Raw genomic sequence first — 19,716 nt, forward strand, 5'->3', positions numbered from 1 at the left:
AAAAGGCAGTCTATGTAGAATCATATTTAGTAACAATTACACATACACAGAATGATTAAATGTTTCCTCCATCTCATGCCAAGATCTTTTCTGTAGCATACATACCTTTTAGACATCATCATTTTATGTATATTTCTTAAAGATTTTAAATAAATTCTGATCATGAAAGGAGTTTTCATTAACCAAGTGAGAAAGAAGATCCAGAGAATGTGGGCAGTAGGCTATTTAGACAAATACAACCCATTCTTAAAGTCCTGTACAGTGAATTCCTTATGTTAAATAAGATGTTAATATTTATCCAACTTCATGAGTATAGGTACTAGTACTTTGTAATTAGATATTCTGCTCGAAATATATGGAGAAAATATTGGGAAAAGTGTATTTTCATTTGGAATTTCTTTCATCTTAATGCCTTAGTGACTAAACCATTCTGAAGGCTTTAGGTTGGGAGTTATAGACTTCTATGACTTTTACCTCCCATAATAGAAAAAAATAACATTTGTTATTATTATTTCTCCCTCACCTCTGACCTTGAAGAATATCAGATTAATTTATGGTAACTTTAAAGAATAGTGTTATTTTTTCCTAATCTGAAAGTAGTAATGTTGTTTTACAAATGATCATTAATACAACTTATGCTCATTGTAAAAATTGAGGAAGTAAAGAATATATAAAGAAGAAAATATTTACAATGTCTCTTAACTTTAACAGTAAGAGGGAAGTTTTATAATGTTAAGAGCTTTATGAAATCAATTTTTTAGTGGGGTCAAATCTCACTGGTTCTCAGATCTGGACATTGCCTTCTGCCATAGCAGATCATTATAAGGAACCCCATTTTTTATCCTCTGCCACTTCTCCTAGAGTTTAATAGCATTTCTTTCCATTTTATGATTGAACAGAGGGCTGTACATAGAGAACATCAGAGAGAAGGTGAAAACTACATTTTAGATTTTTTTCAGCATTGAAATCAATTACAAGTTCAAAGGAGTCTAAAGTATGTGAATACAAGGCTTCAGAGACACTCCAGATTATATCTAGAACTAGCTCTCTGAGGAGCTAGAGTAAAAAGGACTCCACAGGCAGCCAATTTCCTTTGGCACCTTTGGATAATTTGGAACGACTTTAGTTTGGTTCTCAGTGACTTTTACTTAGTCACAATAAAAAAAATTGATTTTAGGGGCGCCTGGGTGGCGCAGTCGGTTAAGCGTCCGACTTCAGCCAGGTCACGATCTCGCGGTCCATGAGTTCGAGCCCCGCGTCAGGCTCTGGGCTGATGGCTCAGCGCCTGGAGCCTGTTTCTGATTCTGTGTCTCCCTCTCTCTCTGCCCCTCCCCCGTTCATGCTCTGTCTCTCTCTGTCCCAAAAAATAAATAAACGTTGAAAAAAAATTCTTTTTAAATAAAAAAAAAATTGATTTTAGATCGAACATTTTGTTAATTTGGTATACCTCTGTTCTCATCTGTCAATGAATATTCAGGTGTTTTCATTAGTGTGAACAAAAGTAGACAATGGGAAATAAAGGATTTATTACACTTAAATCACTAAACTTTGAGCTCTTCATATGTAGGTTAATATTAACTTATGTGGATGAATTTTCCACTTACAGTGTTGAATTGCATGCAATGTGTATGAGGGAAGATAGAAAATATCCCAGTGAGAATTTTAGCATATATATCTATAGATATAGATATAGATATAGATATGGATGGGTTCGGCAAATAAGGATCAACAATATTTTTCTTAATGGGAATATCACTGAGTAAGCAGTGGATAGGATTTCTTATAGGAAATTACACTCCATTCAAAAATATTCAAGCATGGATATCTTACACATAACAAGCTGTCATTATATCTCTCTGGTAACAGACTAGTAATCCAATATGGCCTCTTTTATAATAGAAACTTTGGCAACACCCAGAGAAATTATTCTGTGTCACATTAAGTGTGCTTGGGTGGTATAAACAAGAAACATAGTCTGTAAGAGCTGATATATTTTGTAATGTATTATTTTTAAAACAGAACTTTTTCTTCAAAATTTACAATTTGGCAAGCAAAAACATTTTTGGCCTTGAAAGTACAACATGAATTTCTGAAAAGAAAATGCAGTAATTATAAGGATTTTTATCCATTATAAACTTAGACTAAGAAAAAAATCAGTTTTTCTCCAAACAAAACTAAATTTATTTCAGTGTATTATTTTAAGACTGTATGTTGTATATCAACATTATTATTAATAATATTTTGTTTTTGTTATTTTTTTCTCACAGAGGAACCTTTCATTGAATATATTTTCAAATTTTAAATTAGATTGTAAATTATTGAAAAATAATTACATTTAGTTTCATGAAATATTAAATAATTATATCAAAATTAAATGTCTTTATCTGCTTCATTTGCTAAATCATGCATTTATTTAACAAACAGTTATAGAGTGCCTTATTGGCACTGCACTTGGGCTTGTGGATGATACAAAGATAGATCAAATGGTGTCCTTGCCTTCAAAAAACTTGCAGTCTCATGAAGAGATATCATAGGTGTCTTCATGTCTAAAATCCTAAATAGTGAGGAGAAAGGTGTTTTCATTCGTTTTTGCTTTGTCACACCATCAAGCATACCAACATAAATAGTTGTTGCTTTTGCTTTGTTTGCACAGTGTTGGCCTGGACAGTGTTTATGAAAAATCTGAGTTGATTGCCAAAATGAAAACTCTGAACTTTTCAGATAAAATGTCTAGGTATTTGGCTTCTCTTGAAAAATGGGATGCTCTGGTAACGCTGGGCCCACACTCTTGGGTAGCAGCAATTGGCTGGAGCTAAAGAGCAACTGCCCCCTGTAGCTGGGTTGGGCTCTTGGTTTCCCTCAGTCCACATGTGTTTCCTCTGCATAAGGATGAGTGTCAGTTGCTGTTATTAACTCACCTCTCCCTCTTTTTTCTGTTAATAAAAGTTTTTTTAAGTTTTATTTATTTATTTTGAGAGAGACAGAGACAGCATTAGTGGGGGAGGGGCAGAGGGAGAGGGAGAGAGAATCCCAAGCAGAGCCCAACAGAGGCTCAAACTCATGAAACTGTGAGATCATGACCTGAGCCAAAACCAAGGGTGCAATGCTTAACTGACAGAGACACCCAGGCTCCTTTAATAAAAGTCTTAAGGGGAAAGTGAAGTTTTCTTATATGCATATTTCTATCTGAGATGGAAAAACCAAAGCTAGACTGAGAGGGGTGTGCGGTTTTGTTTTATATTCTTTTTTTAGATCACTTATATATGAATCCATTTCATTAACTGATTCATTTATTGAGTACCTACCTTGTGCAGGCACAAGGATGCTGGGAACAAAAGGGTGAATAGGATAGACGAAAAACCTCAGGAAGCTTATATTCCAGTTTCCTGGTTGGGCCCTATGGTCATGTGGTTGTGACCCTTGGTTTATATCAATCAATATGGAAAGGATGTATATTAAGATCTTCAGAAGGATTGAGGGGAGTGGAGGATTGAGAAGAGGCCAGTGGATTAACTGATTGGGAATTCTGTATTTTTATTTTTTATTTTATTTTTTTAAAGATTTTATTTATTTTTTTTAAGTAATCTCTACACTCAACATGAGGCTTGAATTCCCAGCCCCAAGATCAAGAGTCACATGCTCTACTTACTGAGCCAGCCAGGTGCCCCTCATTAGGAATGCTTTTAAATGTTTATTTATTTTTGATAGAGAAAGGGGAGGGGGAAGAGAGAGAGGGAGACATAGAATCTGAAGCAGGCTCCAGGCTCTGAGCTGTCAGCACAGAGCCCGATGGAGGGCTTGAACTCATGAACTATAAGATTATGTCCTGAGCCAAAGTCGGAAGCTTAACAGACTGAGCCACCCAGGTGCCCCAGGAATGCTTTTAGAATGCAGGAGGATTAAGGACTAAATGGATAGTAACAATGCAGATATGCAGAGTATTCATGTAAGAAGGTTGGTGGATAGATGAGAGGGTAATATAATGGGGTAGCAAGGTTGGAGGAGGTTTGTTTTGTAGCAGGGAGAAGATATGCATATGTTTGTGAACTAAGAGAAAGGGGGCATTGGATAGGGAGAGGTTGAAGATTTGAAATGACTTTTAATCCTCTAAAATGCAAAAATGATTATAGAAAGGGAAATGGAGCAAAAGAGAAAAATTACAATATATTCTTAAAGACAAAAAACAGTTGGAGGATGGTAGAACCTACATATTGTTGGGCCATAGATACTAGTGAGATGTAGGCCATTTTACCTCGGTGGACACCTGAGACTCATCACTAGGGGATATCAGCCTCTGCAGGAGCTGATGAAGGGTGTGTGTGTGTGTGTGTGTGTGTGTGTGTGTGCAGTGTACCTCCTCTCTCCTCATCCAACCAGACAGAAGGTGAGATGTTTAGTAGGTTTATTATTGAGAGAAATTGAGCCAAAGAGCCTCCAGAGATGAAAGGTAAGCAGGATAGTGAAGGTAGGAAGGAGGTATGACACCAAAAACAGAGCAATGGAGCACAATTCTGTAATGAACTGTAGACCCCCTCATACCCCACTGTTTCTAGAATGCCTGCATCCAGATGAAAACATTTTATCAAGTGGGAAGTAGATTCTTCTTTGGAGAAACTGGATGTTCCTAGAGAACTAATCTTTCTTTTTTTTTTTTATATATGAAATTTATTGTCAAATTGGTTTCCATACAACACCCAGTGCTCATCCCAAAAGGTGCCCTCCTCAATACCCATCACCCACCTTCTCCTCCCTCCCACCCCCCATCAACCCTCAGTTTGTTCTCAGTTTTTAACAGTCTCTTATGCTTTGGCTCTCTCCCCCTCTAACCTCTTTTTTTTTTCCTTCTCCTCCCCCATGGGTTCCTGTTAAGTTTCTCAGGATCCACATAAGAGTGAAACCATATGGTATCTGTCTTTCTCTGTATGGCTTATTTCACTTAGCATCACACTCTCCAGTTTCATCCACGTTGCTACAAAAGGCCATATTTCATTTTTTCTCATTGCCACATAGTACTCCATTGTGTATATAAACCACAATTTCTTTATCCATTCATCAGTTGATGGACATTTAGGCTCTTTCCATAATTTGGCTATTGTTGAGAGTGCTGCTATGAACATTGGGGTACAAGTGGCCCTATGCATCAGTACTCCTGTATCCCTTGGATAAATTCCTAGCAGTGCTATTGCTGGGTCATAGGGTAGGTCTATTTTTAATTTTCTGAGGAACCTCCACACTGCTTTCCAGAGCGGCTGCACCAATTTGCATTCCCACCAACAGTGCAAGAGGGTTCCCGTTTCTCCACATCCTCTCCAGCATCTATAGTCTCCGGATTTGTTCATTTTGGCCACTCTGACTGGCGTGAGGTGATACCTGAGTGTGGTTTTGATTTGTATTTCCCTGATAAGGAGCGACGCTGAACATCTTTTCATGTGCCTGTTGGCCATCTGGATGTCTTCTTTAGAGAAGCGTCTATTCATGTTTTCTGCCAATTTCTTCACTGGGTTATTTGTTTTTCGGGTGTGGAGTTTGGTGAGCTCTTTATAGATTTTGGATACTAGCCCTTTGTCCAATATGTCATTTGCAAATATCTTTTCCCATTCCATTGGTTGCCTTTTAGTTTTGTTGGTTGTTTCCTTTGCTGTGCAGAAGCTTTTTATCTTCATAAGGTCCCAGTAATTCACTTTTGCTTTTAATTCCCTTGCCTTTGGGGATGTGTCGAGTAAGAGATTGCTACGGCTGAGGTCAGAGAGGTCTTTTCCTGCTTTCTCCTCTAAGGTTTTGATGGTTTCCTGTCTCATATTCAGGTCCTTTATCCATTTTGAGTTTATTTTTGTGAATGGTGTGAGAAAGTGGTCTAGTTTCAACCTTCTGCATGTTGCTGTCCAGTTCTCCCAGCACCATTTGTTAAAGAGGCTGTCTTTTTTCCATTGGATGTTCTTTCCTGCTTTGTCAAAGATGAGTTGGCCATTCGTTTGTGGGTCTAGTTCTGAGGTTTCTATTCTATTCCATTGGTCTATGTGTCTGTTTTTGTGCCAGAGAACTAATCTTTCTACATTCACATTTGAGGAACTCTCAGTGAAATCTGCCAGCTGATCATGCTATGCAGTGAAGTTATTCATCAACACACTGTGCCAGCATACATGAAGGTTGCTGTCAAAGTTAAATGCTTCATCCTTACATATATATGGATTATAAAAAAATGATCAGAAATTAGGGTATAGCTTCCAACATGGAAGAGAGAGGCCAAACTATCAAACAGGAAAAGCTAACCAGAGTGAAATGAAGATAGTCAAGGATGCAGAGAAAAACATTTAAAAGCCAACCTAATTGATTATGTCAGGGGTTTAAAATATTGCATTCAGGATATTTTTAAAAAGAGAACACAAGAGCATCTTGGAAATAAGAAAATAGCAAAAATTGGTGTTGAATAGATGGATTGGAAAACAAATCAGGGAAATATCTCGGAAAGTACAATAAATAAGGAGGTGAAAAAATATAAGAGAAAGGGTAAGGAAACTGCATGGGTGGTATTACAGGTGTTAAACAGTTGTCTAAAAAAGGAGTTCCTAAAAGAGGGAATAAGAGAATATTATATGGAGAAAAGAATAAAAACTCACAATTTTTTTTGGTGATGTATAGCTCATATTGGAAGATGTGTTCAATACAAAGAATAGAAGAAAAATCCCAGGAAATAGTGTTGTCAAATTCCAAAACACTTCAAATAAAGATATGATCCTGAAACCATGAAGGTAGAGAATAGGATAAAGGAGGCAGGAAATTTGAAGACAGGTAGAGACACAAGTTACTGCATGTAGGGGATGGGTAGGGATCTGCTGTGTGGATTGAGGTTTCCTTTTTTTTTAATGTTTATTTATTTGTTTTGAGAGAGAGAGAGAGAGAGAGAGAGAGAGAGAGAGAGAGAGAGAGAAAGAGATAAAGAATGAAGAGGGGAGGAGGGGTAAGAGAGGGAGACAGAGAATCCCAAGCAGGCTCTGTGCTGCTTGACATGGGGCTCGAACTCATGAACCATGAGATTATGACCTGGGTGTAAATCAAGAGTCAGACACTTAACTGATTGAACCACCCAGGTATACCGATGTTTCCTTTTTAAAAGGAATTTTGATGCAACTAACTAGTTCAAAATTTTTATTTGGAAGCTTATGATTTGGCATCACCTCTCACCTCTGTCTGTACTCTTCTTCAGATATATAGGTGGTCCCAAAGAGAAATGGCAGATGTTAAAGCCCCATTGTTTTATTTACTTACTTATTTATTTATACATAGGAGTTTTTATTAAACAATTTTATATGGTTCTGAAATTACATAATTTTTTTGAAGTTTTATAGATAATAAAAGAGAATATGCAGATACAATTTAGCACATACAGGGGCTTGAGGCTACTTTGTGTAAAGACTCTTGTCTGGTGTAGAGAAGGTGATCAGTTTAATAATGTAAGACAAAACAGAAAAAACAATCACCCTGAACCCCCTCTTACTGGTCAAAGTAATGTTCTACCCAGGCTTCTTACCTGATCATCTGGCTCTTTTACATATACACAGTCTTCACTTTTCCAGTGAGTATTTATTCTTAGTTAAGCCATGATTGAGGATCCCAAGGTGGGGATCACCATGTACCCAGGTCCCCCTTCACCACCCTTGGAGAAGAATGGAGGACAAAGGAGAGGTGGGTGGAGTCAGTTCACATCATCCCAGGAAACGTGCCTAATGCCAGGCCATCATCCCAGGGTGATCACCCCCAGGATACGGGACAGATTGTGTACACACACCCAATACTATTTTGCACATGGAGACATCATCCCCACGAGCAGTCATTGTCTTCTCACAATGGTGGAAGGACAGGCAGTTCTGCCAGCGGTTCCTGGTCTGGTTCTGGTTGGGGAGGTGACTGTCAAAAGGGGCAGTCTGATAATTCTTGATTTGGGTCTTGATATCTTCCGCCGTGGTGCTACCTCCTAAAGACATCCCTGAAGCAGCTCATGGCTCAGTGTGACTCAGAAAAGAAGCCAGAGTCAGACAGGAAGCAGAATTAACCATTTTGTTTGTTTTTAAATGAACAATGTTACTCAAACTGGTACAGTAATGGTCATTGTGAAATTCAGTTTAATAATGGTGACTTTATAGGGGTTCCTGGGTGGTTCAGTCAGTTAGGCAACCAATTCTTGATTTTCGCTCAGGATATGATCTCACAATATTTAAAACATATTAAGTTTTAAATAAACATTAAAAAATAATGGTGACTTCATAGAGAAAATCCCATTTTAGAAATTTTGTTTTATTGTGGTGGAATAAAAAAATCATTCATTAATCACTTGCTCACTTAAGAGAGGATATAATATATAAATGCAATAAAGTCAAGTTGCCTCCCTTTTAAATAGATTGTCAAAAAGATAAAGTTGTATGTATATATACGCATGTAGACATAAATGGGTGTCTGTGTTTAACCAATAAGCAAATAAGAACTTTAGGCCAGTACAGCTGTTTTCTTATTTTTCCCTGATTTCTCTACCTTATATGACTTGGTTTCCAACACAGAGGGTAGAACCAAAATTTCAGAATGCTCCATGACAGTTTGCTTGTCATTTTCAGTAGGTGGTCATCAGTTTCAGTAGACCTTAGTGTAAAGTTCAGAGTTAGTAGTTACCATTTCAAGGTATAGTGTTACCTTTATATAAACAGCTTTTGGCTATGTTAGTCTTTAAGAGAATTCTTACCTACTATTCCTCATGATTTTTTAAAAGAAAAGCATGATTCCTGTCTTGCAGAGTTTTTATGTACAATGCAGGTAAATTTAAAAGTCAGGTGGTAGGAATGTATTTCTTCTTGTTTTCCAATGAAAGTCTAAATTTGAGATCTGTTCATTTTGAATTTTTTTCCCTGAGTTTCCTCATGGGCCGGTGAGACCAGTATTTTGAAACAAGATTGAGGGAGAAAGATATTTGGATTGTCTTTTGGCTTCTCTCTGCTACCTAGAAAGAATTTGCTAGTTATATTTTTGTAAGAATGAAAAATAAGCTAAAACCTCTTTAGTTTATTTTTCAGTATGAGTCTTAAATGGATACTAGAAAATCAGTCTTAGGAACTCATTTGCAAGAATTTAATATGATAAAACTTCTTTGGAAAATATACATTTAATTGTTAGCGGTGTGCTCTGTAGTTCTGCCTATAGACAAAACAGAGGGGTACTATTTATTTCCATTATAAATCCCTAGTGTTTGCCAGACAGCAGGGAAATCTGATATTTTCCTCTGTTGAAACATCTTGTTGAGTCAGGGAATATCACTGCATAGTGCTTTAGCCCTATTCCCTTGCTCTTACACACCCCAAACTTTAACAATCTTTTACTAGACACTTTCTAAAAAGGGAGAGAACAAGGATTAAAAACTGCATAGGTACTGTAGGTATGGATGCTTCCATATGTCCAATAGGTAGATTACTATAAAAATGCATCATAAGTTATAAGTTCATTGAGAAAAATACGACTGAGATATTGTGTTACAAAAACCTTCATATCTAGATTTTCTTTCCTCTTCATCTTCAGTCTTCTCACAATAGTTCTTTGTTTTCCTCCCCCCAGTAAGATATTTCCCAAAGGCCTTCCTGACGAGTACGCCATAGCAGCTGTGTTTCGTGTGCGCAGAAGCACCAAAAAGGAACGGTGGTTCCTGTGGCAGGTGTTAAACCTGCAGAATCTGCCACAGGTAAGGAGCCATAGTGTTGTGCCGATTAGTTTTCCCTTATGTGATTATGCCAGGTGAATCTTGGAACAGTGTGCCCAAATTTGGAAGCAGATGTGGTGTCCAAATAGTCTTTTAAAGGATTCATCAGCAGGGAAATGCAAATATTCTCATAGGATGATTTTGTTGAGATCTGTAATATGAGAGCATGGTGGGTGAGACAAGATTATTTTTTTGTTTGTTTTCACTTCTAGATTCATATTTTGTCTAAAGATACTCAAATGGCCCTTCTTTCACAACTGCTTCATTGACACTAAGTCCATCTCACTAATAACTTCTTCATTTCCTATAATTTCTGATATGTATTATTTTTAAAGCTGTTCGTTGTTTCATCTGAAAGTCCTTAGTAAATGAAGAACCAGGATATAAATATTGATGCCATCAATAAAAAGTTACTGAACACATGCTGTATGCTAGTTAGTGACAAAGATAAGATTTTAACAAGCGTAATTCCTTTCTCAGGGAGCATAAGGCCTAAGGGGATGTCATCTAGGAGAACAATATGCTAGAGCATAATCATAGTGCGACAGGTGCAGTGGTAGAGGTAAGCTCGGAGCTGGGCGTGGACTACGAGAACATAGAAAGGACAGCTTCCCAAAATGGGGCACACGGAGAATAGGAACGTAGGAATACTTATGGAAGAGATGTCATTTGGGCAGAAAGATGAGAGTGCAAGGACTCCAGGGCAGGAGATGAACCTCAGTATTACTTATTGGCACCTTACATTTGTGTTTATTTCTGTACATATCCACTGACATGCTTTTTATTTCACTGGTCTTTTAATCTGTTAATACAGTCACAATTTTATGGTGGAAAAATGAAATGAACTGAAAAAGCATGTCCTTTATGAAAATGCATTCTTTTCTGCACCATGCAAATCATCAAAGTTTCAAGAAGTTGATCTCAGTTTCCATGCTAAGAGAAGTAATCCTATTCTTATGCTTTTTAAATTAAGTAACATTTAATTCTTGAATTACTCATACAGAATTATATATATACTTAGATACATACATACACACATATAAATATATACTCTCAGATGTTCTCTCAAGAAAGGAACATATGACATTCACCAGAATACCCCATATTTGAAACATTTTTGTAGCTGGATATTTGTTGTTCTTTTATATTAACAAGTCTGGTGGACCCAGGTGTCATCTAAAACATTTTACTAAGTCCTTCAGTTATACTAACATGCATTTCTGATTTTTTTATTTGTGTGCTTTAGTAATTTTGAACACTGGTTTTAAAACACTTAAAGCTAATTTGCATTTTTGCAGATTTCTATAGTCGTTGATGGTGGAAAGAAAGTGGTGGAATTTATGTTCCGAGCTGCTGAGGGAGATGTGTTGAACTACATTTTTAAAAATCGAGAACTCCGTCCTTTGTTTGATCGTCAGTGGCATAAACTTGGCATTGGTATACAATCCCGGGGCATTTCACTCTATATGGATTGTAATTTAATTGCAAGCCGTTATATAGATGAAAAGAACGCTGTGGACCTTCGTGGAAGGACTGTTATTGCTGCACGAGCTTCCGATGGCAAGCCTGTGGATGTGAGTTGTGATGTTCGTTATGAAAGAGAACTAGTAAAACTTCTAAATTAGATACCTTATTAAAACCTTCTTTCTTTAATTACTTTGTAATACATTCCCTTCTCAACACTTTTTAAATTAGCCATCAGATGTGTGAAGCATTGCCATGTATTTCCAACTGTATTTTCACATATATTATCTTCTCTCTGTTTTCACCCATTTTCTCTAGCCTGTGAATTTAAAAGAACTAGGTCATGCCTTAAAAAATGAGGTTGTTACAATTAAAGCTTAGTAAAAATTGACAATATGATACAAAAAGTAGCTTGAATAAGCTTATATGTTTTGAATAGAAAAGACTGGGAAAAGATGAACTTTAAATTAAATGGTTCCAGATTATCTGATGTTTCCACTCAAGAACAATAGGCTGTTTATTCATCTTCAGAATAGCAATTGTTTTGTATTGCAGACTATTTTTCATAAGCCTATAAGGGTTTTTTAAGTTCTGCTGTGACTGAAATATAACCACTAATTGTATCAGTAGGTCATTTGGATGATAACAATGTCTTGTAAAATCCTTTCATTTGAAAAGGCCCTTTAAAAACTATATTTGATGCTCAAGTGATAATAGATTTATTACTAATTTACTTAAAGAAGAAGGCCTATAAACCTAAAAAAGTGAGATATATCTAAATTTCATGACTTTACATTTTTTTATGGGTAGAATGATGGGAAAACCCATAAAAATAATCTGAATGCAGGTCACCAATGGGAATTGCTAATAGTGTTAACACAGAACACTTAATAGCTCAATTTTGTTTCAAAAGCACAATTCTGTACAAATATATATTTGGGCAGAGTATTTTTTCTAAATGCCCTTGTGGAAGGAATCAATATAGATAGATGATTAATGGATGGATAAAGTTAATATATGTGTGTGTATATAGTCAGTAAAATATATATAGTGTATATAGTCAATAAAATATTTTTAAAGTGTTTTCTGTTAGAGACATTGAATGAATCAGTGAGAATGTCATAACTGGAGCTCAGTAATGATCAGCAAAATAGGCCAGAGTAGGAAAAATGAATCCTAGAGGCAAGGCATCATGGCATTATGGAGAGTAAGATGGTTTGAGGATCAGACAGATGAGGTTGTAAATCCTAGTTCTTAATGATCTGCTGATTTCTTTTGTTAGCTGTTAATTTATCTGGGTCTCAGTATTCTCAGTTAAAAAATATTGTTGGTAGAGTTACTTAGTTATAATTGTATAGAGTATGTGCAATAGTGCCTAATATGTAGTTAGTTCCCTATATATTCATTTGTTTCTTCAGGACCAGACACTCCACTCAACCCTTCCCTAGGAGAATGGGGAAAAAAAACAAACAAACAAAAAAAACTTCTCTTGCTCTCAAGAGATCTTGAAGGCTAATGGAAGGATCAAAGACTATGTCTGTAAATTGTGGCTGCCAATAATAATAACAGTATTAATTGCAATACAACAGTATAGACAGACCTTTCAGAAAGGTCTCTCCAAAGGCAAGGGAGGAAGTGGAGACTGAGACTGCCAGTTAGAAAGAACATCAGTGATGTAACTTTCAGCAGTAGGTGTAGTGTAGGTAGATAGGAGTCCATTCAGGGAATTCTGCAATAGTAGTAGAGAGTGATACCTGCTGCAAGTACCAAAGTTTAAGACTGGAGTTTGGGATTAGAATCTCTTACAGGATTAGTGAGAGCAAGGCTCTGTTTTCAGAAGAACTGGAAGAACTAAGAACACACTGAGATAAATTCATAACCTTTGTAGGGAGGTAGCAATGAGAGAGGAACAAGCTGTTTCAAGACCAGGGCCCAGGCTCAGAGCTCACCCTCTGAAAGCTGAGTGCTGTGTCATGTGTCTTACTAACTTCTCATGCAAGAGAATAATTAAGCTCAGAACCTGAAGCTGAAAAATATCAGGTGTGTCCTCTAGAAAGACATAATGTAAAAATTATAGTATTACAATGGTTTTTTAGTGTGACATCTTACTTCATTTGAAGGTAAAATTAAAGCCATACCCAAAATGAGAGGACAGAGGAATATGTCCCAAATGAAAGAACAGGACAAAATGACAGAAAGAGACCTAAGTGAAATGGAGATAAGTAATATGCCTAATAAAAAATTTAAAGTAATGGTGATAAAGATACTCACTGGGTTTGAGAAAAGAGTGGAAGACCTCATTGAGACCCTTAACTAAGAGACATAAAACATAAAAAAAAAAAACCAAAAAACCAGAGATGAAGAGCTCAATAACCTAAATTAAAAATTCACTAGATGGAATACATTGTAGACTAGAGGAAGCACAAGAACAGATCAGTGACCTGGAGGACAGATTAATGGAAAGCAATCAAGTTGAACAGGAGAGAGGAAAAAAATAATAATAAAAAAATAAAAATACACTTAGGCAACTTAGTGACATCATCAAGTGTAATAACATTAACATTATAGGAGTCCCAAAAGGAAAAGAGAGAAAAAGGGGATCAGAAAATTTATTTGAAGAAATAATAGCTGAAAACTTCCTGAATCTGGGAAGGAAACAGAAATCCAGATCAAGGAGACAGAGACCCCAGCAAAATCAACCCAAGACACATCATAATTGAAATAGCAAAAAGTAGTGATAAAGAGAGAATTCTAAAAGCAGCAAGAGAAGGGGCACCTGGGTGGCTCAGTCAGTTACGTGTCTGACTTCAGCTCAGGTCATAGTTGCACGGTTCATGGGTTCCTGAGTTCAAGCCCCATGTCAGGCTCTGTGCTGACTGCTCAGAGCCTGGAGCCTGCTTTGGATTCTGTGTGTCCCTCTCTCTCTCTCTGCCCTTCTCCCATTCATGCTCTGTCTCTCTGTCTCTCAAAAATAAATGTTAAATAAATAATAAATAAATAAAAATAAAAGCAGCAAGAGAAAAGAAAAAAGTTACATACCAGGAAAATTTCATAAGGCTATCAGCTGATTTTCAGTAGAAACTTTGCAGGTCAGAAGAGAGTGCCATGTTATATTCAAAGTGATGAAAGAAAAAAACCTGCTGCCAACAATATTCTATCCAGCAAGGCTATCATTCAGAGTAGAAAGAGAGATAAAGAGTTTCCCAAACAAACAAAAGTTAAAGGAATTTATGACCACAAGGCCAGTCCTACAAGAAATGTTAAAGGGGACTCTTTAAGTGGAAAGAAAAGACCAGAAGTAGGAGTAAGAAAAGTAGGAAACACAAGAACAATCAAGTCAATTATATCTCTGAAAATCAGTCAAAGGATTCATAAATAGAAGGATGTAAAGTATGACACCATATACCTAAAATGTGAGGGGGAGAGGAGTAAAGAATGGGTTCAAATTTAAGTGACCATCAACTTAATATAGACTGCTATTAGCATAATATATACAAACCTGATAGTAATCCCAAATCAAAAACCAATAATATATATGCAAAAATTAAAGGAATGGAATCCATGTATATCACTAAAGAAAGCCAGCAAACTGAGAAAGAATAAAGCAAGAGAAGAAAGGAACAGAGAAGAACTATAAAAACAACCACAGAATAAGTGGTTATAAATCAAAATGGCAGTAAGTACATACCTATCCATAATTACTTTGAATGTAAATGGACTAAATGCTCCAATCAAAAGACACAGGATGATGGAATGGATAAAAAACAAGACCCATCTGTATGCTGCCTACAAGACACTCATTTCAAGCCTAAAGACACATGAACATTGAAAGTGGGAAGGGGCAGAAAGGTATTTATCATGCAAACAGAAGTGAAAAGAAAGATAGCAATATTTCTATCAGACAAAATAGACTTTAAAACAAAAACTAAAAAAGACAAAGAAGGACACTATATAATCATAAAGGGAGCAATCCAACAAGAAGATATAACTGTAAATATTTATGTACCCAATATAGGAGACCCCAAATACAGAAAGCAGCTAATCACAAACATAAAGGAAGTACTCAATAGTAATAAAATAATAATAGGGGGCTTTAAGATCTCACTAACATTAATAGACAGATCATCCAAACAGAAAATTAACAAGGAAACAGGGGCTTTGGATGACACAGTGGACCTGATCAATCTAACAGATATATTCAGAATGTTCCATCCTGAAACAGTATAGTACACATTCTTCTCAAGTGTACATGGAACATTCTCCAGAAGAGATAACATATTAGGCCACAAAACAAGTTTCGACAAACTTAAAAAGATCAAAGTCATACTATGCATCTTTTCTGACCACAATGCTATGAAACTAGAAATCATTCACAAGAAAAAAATGTGGAAAAAAACACAAATACATGGAAGTTAATAACATGCTACTAAAAAATAAATGGGTCAACCAAGAAATCAAGGGGAAATAAAAATACATGGAAACAAATGAAAATGAAAAAACAGTGGTCCAAAATCTTTGGGATGCAGCAAAGTGGTTCCAACAAGGAAGTTAACAGCAATGCAGGTCTACCTCAAGAAGCAAGAAAAGTATCAAATAAGCAAAATAACCTTACATATAAAGCAGCTATTTTCTTCCATCAAACCAGACGGAAGAAAATAATAAATATTAGAGCAGAAATACACAAAATAAAAACTAAAACACAATAGATCAATGAAACTAGGAGCTGGCTCTTTGAAAAGATCAACAAAATTGATAAACCTCTAGCTAGACTCATAAAAAAAAAAAGAGAACAAGAGAGAACACTCAAACAAAATCAGAAATGAAAAAGGAGAAATAAAAACTGATACCACGGAAATACAAATTATTGTAAGAAAATATGAAAATTATATGTCAACAAATTGGACAACTTAGAAGAAATGGATAAATTCCTAGGAAAATATAACCTTCCTAAACTGAAGTATGAATAGAAAATTTTAACAGACCAATGAAATTGAATCAGTAATCCAAAAACTCTTAGACGCTTCACAAGTGAATTTTACTGAGACTTTAAAGAAGAGTTAATACCAACTGTTCTCAAACTATTGCAAGATACAGAAGAAGGAAAGTTTCCAAATTCATTCCATGAGGCCATCATTACCCTAAAACCAAAAGCAGATAAAGACACTACGAAAAAAGAGAACTACAGGCCAATATCTCTGATTAAAATTGGTGGAAAAATCCTCAACAAAATATTAGCAAATTGAATCCAATAATGCATTTAAAAAAATCATACACCACCATCAAGTGGGATTTATTCCTGAGATGCAAGAGTGGTTCAGTATTTGCAAATCAATGTGATATATCATATCAACAAGACAAAGGATAAAAAGCATATGAGCATTTTAGTAGATGCAGAAAAAGCATTTGACAAAGTACAACCTCCATTCATGATAAAAACCCTCAACAAAGTAGGTTTAGAGGGAACACACCTCAATATAATAAAGGCCATGTATGACAGACCCACAGCAAACATCATACTTAATGGTGAAAAGTGGAGAGCTTTTCTTCTAATCTCAGGAACAAGACAAAGTTACTCACTCCCACCACTTTTATCAACATGGTACTGGAAGTCCTAGCCACAGGAATCAGATAAAGAAAAAGGAATAAAAAGCATGCAAATTGGTAAGGAAGAAGTAAAACTTTCACTATTTGCAGATGACATGGTAATATATATATATATATAGAAAATTCTAAAGACTCCAAAAATCTACTAGACCTGATAAATGAATTCAGTATAGTTATAGAATACAAAATCAACATATAGAAATCTGTTGCATTTCAATACACTAATAATGAAGCAGACAAAGAAATTAAGAGTACAGTACCATTTACAATTGCACAAAAAATAATAAAATTCCTAGGAGTAAACTTAACCAAGGAGATGGAAGACATGAACTCTGAAAACTATAAAACACTGATGAAAGAGATTGAAGATGACACAAACTAATGGAAAGATATTCCGTGTTTGTGGATTGGGAGAATAAATACTGTTAAAATTTCCATACTACCCAAAGCAATCTATAGATTTAATGCAATCCCTATCAAAACACCAAGAGCATTTTTCACAGAACTGGAACAAATAATCCTAAAATTTGTATGGAAGCACAAAAGTCCCTGAATACCCAAAGTTATCTCGAAAAAGAAGAACAAAACTGGAGGTATCACAATTCCAGATTTCAAGAAGCACTGAAAAACTGTACTAATCAAAACACTATGGTACTGCACAAAAATAGACACATAGATCAATAGAACAGAAAAGAAAGCCCAGAAATAAACTCACAATTATATTGTCAAGTAATCTTTAACAAAGGAAGGAAGAATATGTTGAAAGACTCTTCAACAAATGGCATTGGAGAAACTGGACAGCCACATGCAAAAGAATGAAACTGCACCGCTTTCTTGTATCATACATAAAAATAAACTCAAAATGGGTTAGGGAACTAAATGTGAGACCTGAAACAATAAAAACCCTAGAAGAGAGCACAGGCAGTAAGTTCTTTGACATTGTCCACAGCAACATTTTTCTAGACATGTCTCCTGAGGCAGGGGAAACAAAAGCAAAAATAAACTAATGCACTTTTTCAAAATAAAAACTTCTGCACGGCAAAGGTAACTATCAGCAAAACTAGAATATAACCTAGTGAATGAGAGAAGACTTTTGCAAATGACATATCTGGTAAAGAGTGAGTTTCCAAAATATGTGAAGAATTTATACAGTTCAACACACAAAAAAACAAATAATCCAATTAAAAAATGGGCAGAGACATGAACAGACATTTCTCCAAAGAAGACATACAGATGGCCAACAGATACATGAAAAGATGCTCAACATCACTCATTATCAGGGACATGCAAGTCAAAACCACAGAGATATCACTTCACACTTGTCAGAATGGCTAAAATCAAAAACACAAAAAACATGTGTTGGTGAGAATGCCAAGAAAAAGGAACCCTTGTTCACTGTTGGTGGAAATACAAACTCATGCAACCACTGTGGATAACAGTATGGAGGTTCTTCAAAAAATTAAGAATAGAAATATTATATATATATTTATTATATATAGAAATATATATAGAAATATTATATACATATATAATTTATATATGTATATAATATGTGTATATATGTATATAATATGCATATATATATGTGCATATATATATATAAATCAGCCACAAAAAAAGAATGAAATCTTGGCATTTGGTACACATGGATGGACCTAAAGAGTATAATGCTGAGTGAAATAAGTCAGAGAAAGACAAATACCATAAGATTTCACTCATATGTAAAACTTAAGAAGCAAAACAAATAATGAAAAAAAGAGACCAGAAAACAGATTCTTAACTATAAAGAAGAAACTGATGGTTACCAGAGGGGGAAATGAGTGGGGGATGGGTGAGTAGGGAGATAGGGGAAGGGAATTGAGTACATTTATTACAATGAGCACTGAATATTGTACAGAATTATTGAATCACTATACCGTACACCTGAAACTAATATAACACTTTATGTTAAATACACTGGAATTAAAATTTTAAAAATAAATAAATGAAAAAAAGACAAAAATAAAAAATGTTAAAGCCATATTATGATGCAGCTTTTTAATGAGATAGTGTTTGAGTTACAAACAAATAAAATACATATTTTATTCTATAAAGATTCTTGGTCCTGGGGCACCTGGGTGGCTCAGTAGGTTAAGTGTCCAACTCTTCATTTAGTCTCAGGTCATGATCTCACAGTTCATGAGATGAGCCCTGCATCCACTTCTGTGCTAACATCTCAGAGCCTACTTGGGATTCTCTCTCTGTCCTACTCTCTCTGCCCCTCCCCGACTCACATTCTCTCTCTCTCTCTGTCTCTCTGTCTCTCTCTCTCTTTCTCTCTCAAAATGAATGAATAAACACTTAAAAAAGATTCTTGGAAAAATAAATAAATAAATAAATAAATAAATAAATAAATAAATAAATAAATAAAGATTCTTGGTCCTACTAAAAGTTTAAGTGGACTAATTTTTCATCATCTCCATACAGGCTCTATGATTCTTAAGGTCTGTTGTAATGTAAAAATGTTTTATTTATTCAGGATGTCTGTTATTGAAGAAAATCATAATAATTGAGTTTGTTTATGTTATGTATACTGTCCATTTGCTTCTGTGAGAAAGAGGTAGGTGACAAAACTGATATAAAGGATTTTTTTTTTAACAAATTCTGTGTGACAAGGGCCAGTATAGACTTAGCCCTGAACACTGTCCTTATAAAGTACTGTTGTCAATGAAGGATTCTAAAGTAACTAATGAATAATAAAGCATCATTAAACTAGGAATGTAGTTTCAATGTCATGTTAATTGATTAGTTTCTAATCTGTCAAAAATTGGTCATCTATCTTCAGTTAAATAAAATAATTCATATAAAGGGCCTAGTAGAGTGGATGGTATATAATTGAGTTTTAATATTTATTGGCTATTTTGGTAACAATG

General features: G+C 35.4%; 1 protein-coding gene and 1 pseudogene across 1 annotated transcript in view; one reads left to right on the forward strand and one right to left on the reverse strand.

Moving 5' to 3' along the window:
- The window catches only part of COL19A1 (collagen type XIX alpha 1 chain), a 354,142-nt gene that overhangs the window by 43,356 nt on the left and 291,070 nt on the right, over positions 1 to 19,716 (forward strand). Inside the window, exons 5-6 of the mRNA XM_047860196.1 lie at positions 9,595 to 9,718; positions 11,035 to 11,310. Coding sequence (XP_047716152.1) covers positions 9,595 to 9,718; positions 11,035 to 11,310 — 400 coding nt within the window. The remainder of the gene's footprint in view (positions 1 to 9,594; positions 9,719 to 11,034; positions 11,311 to 19,716) is intronic.
- Positions 7,699 to 7,982, reverse strand: LOC125165551 (cytochrome c oxidase subunit 6B1-like; annotated as a pseudogene).

Source organism: Prionailurus viverrinus, chromosome B2, assembly GCF_022837055.1.
Source record: "Prionailurus viverrinus isolate Anna chromosome B2, UM_Priviv_1.0, whole genome shotgun sequence".
Classification (NCBI taxonomy): domain Eukaryota; kingdom Metazoa; phylum Chordata; class Mammalia; order Carnivora; family Felidae; genus Prionailurus; species Prionailurus viverrinus.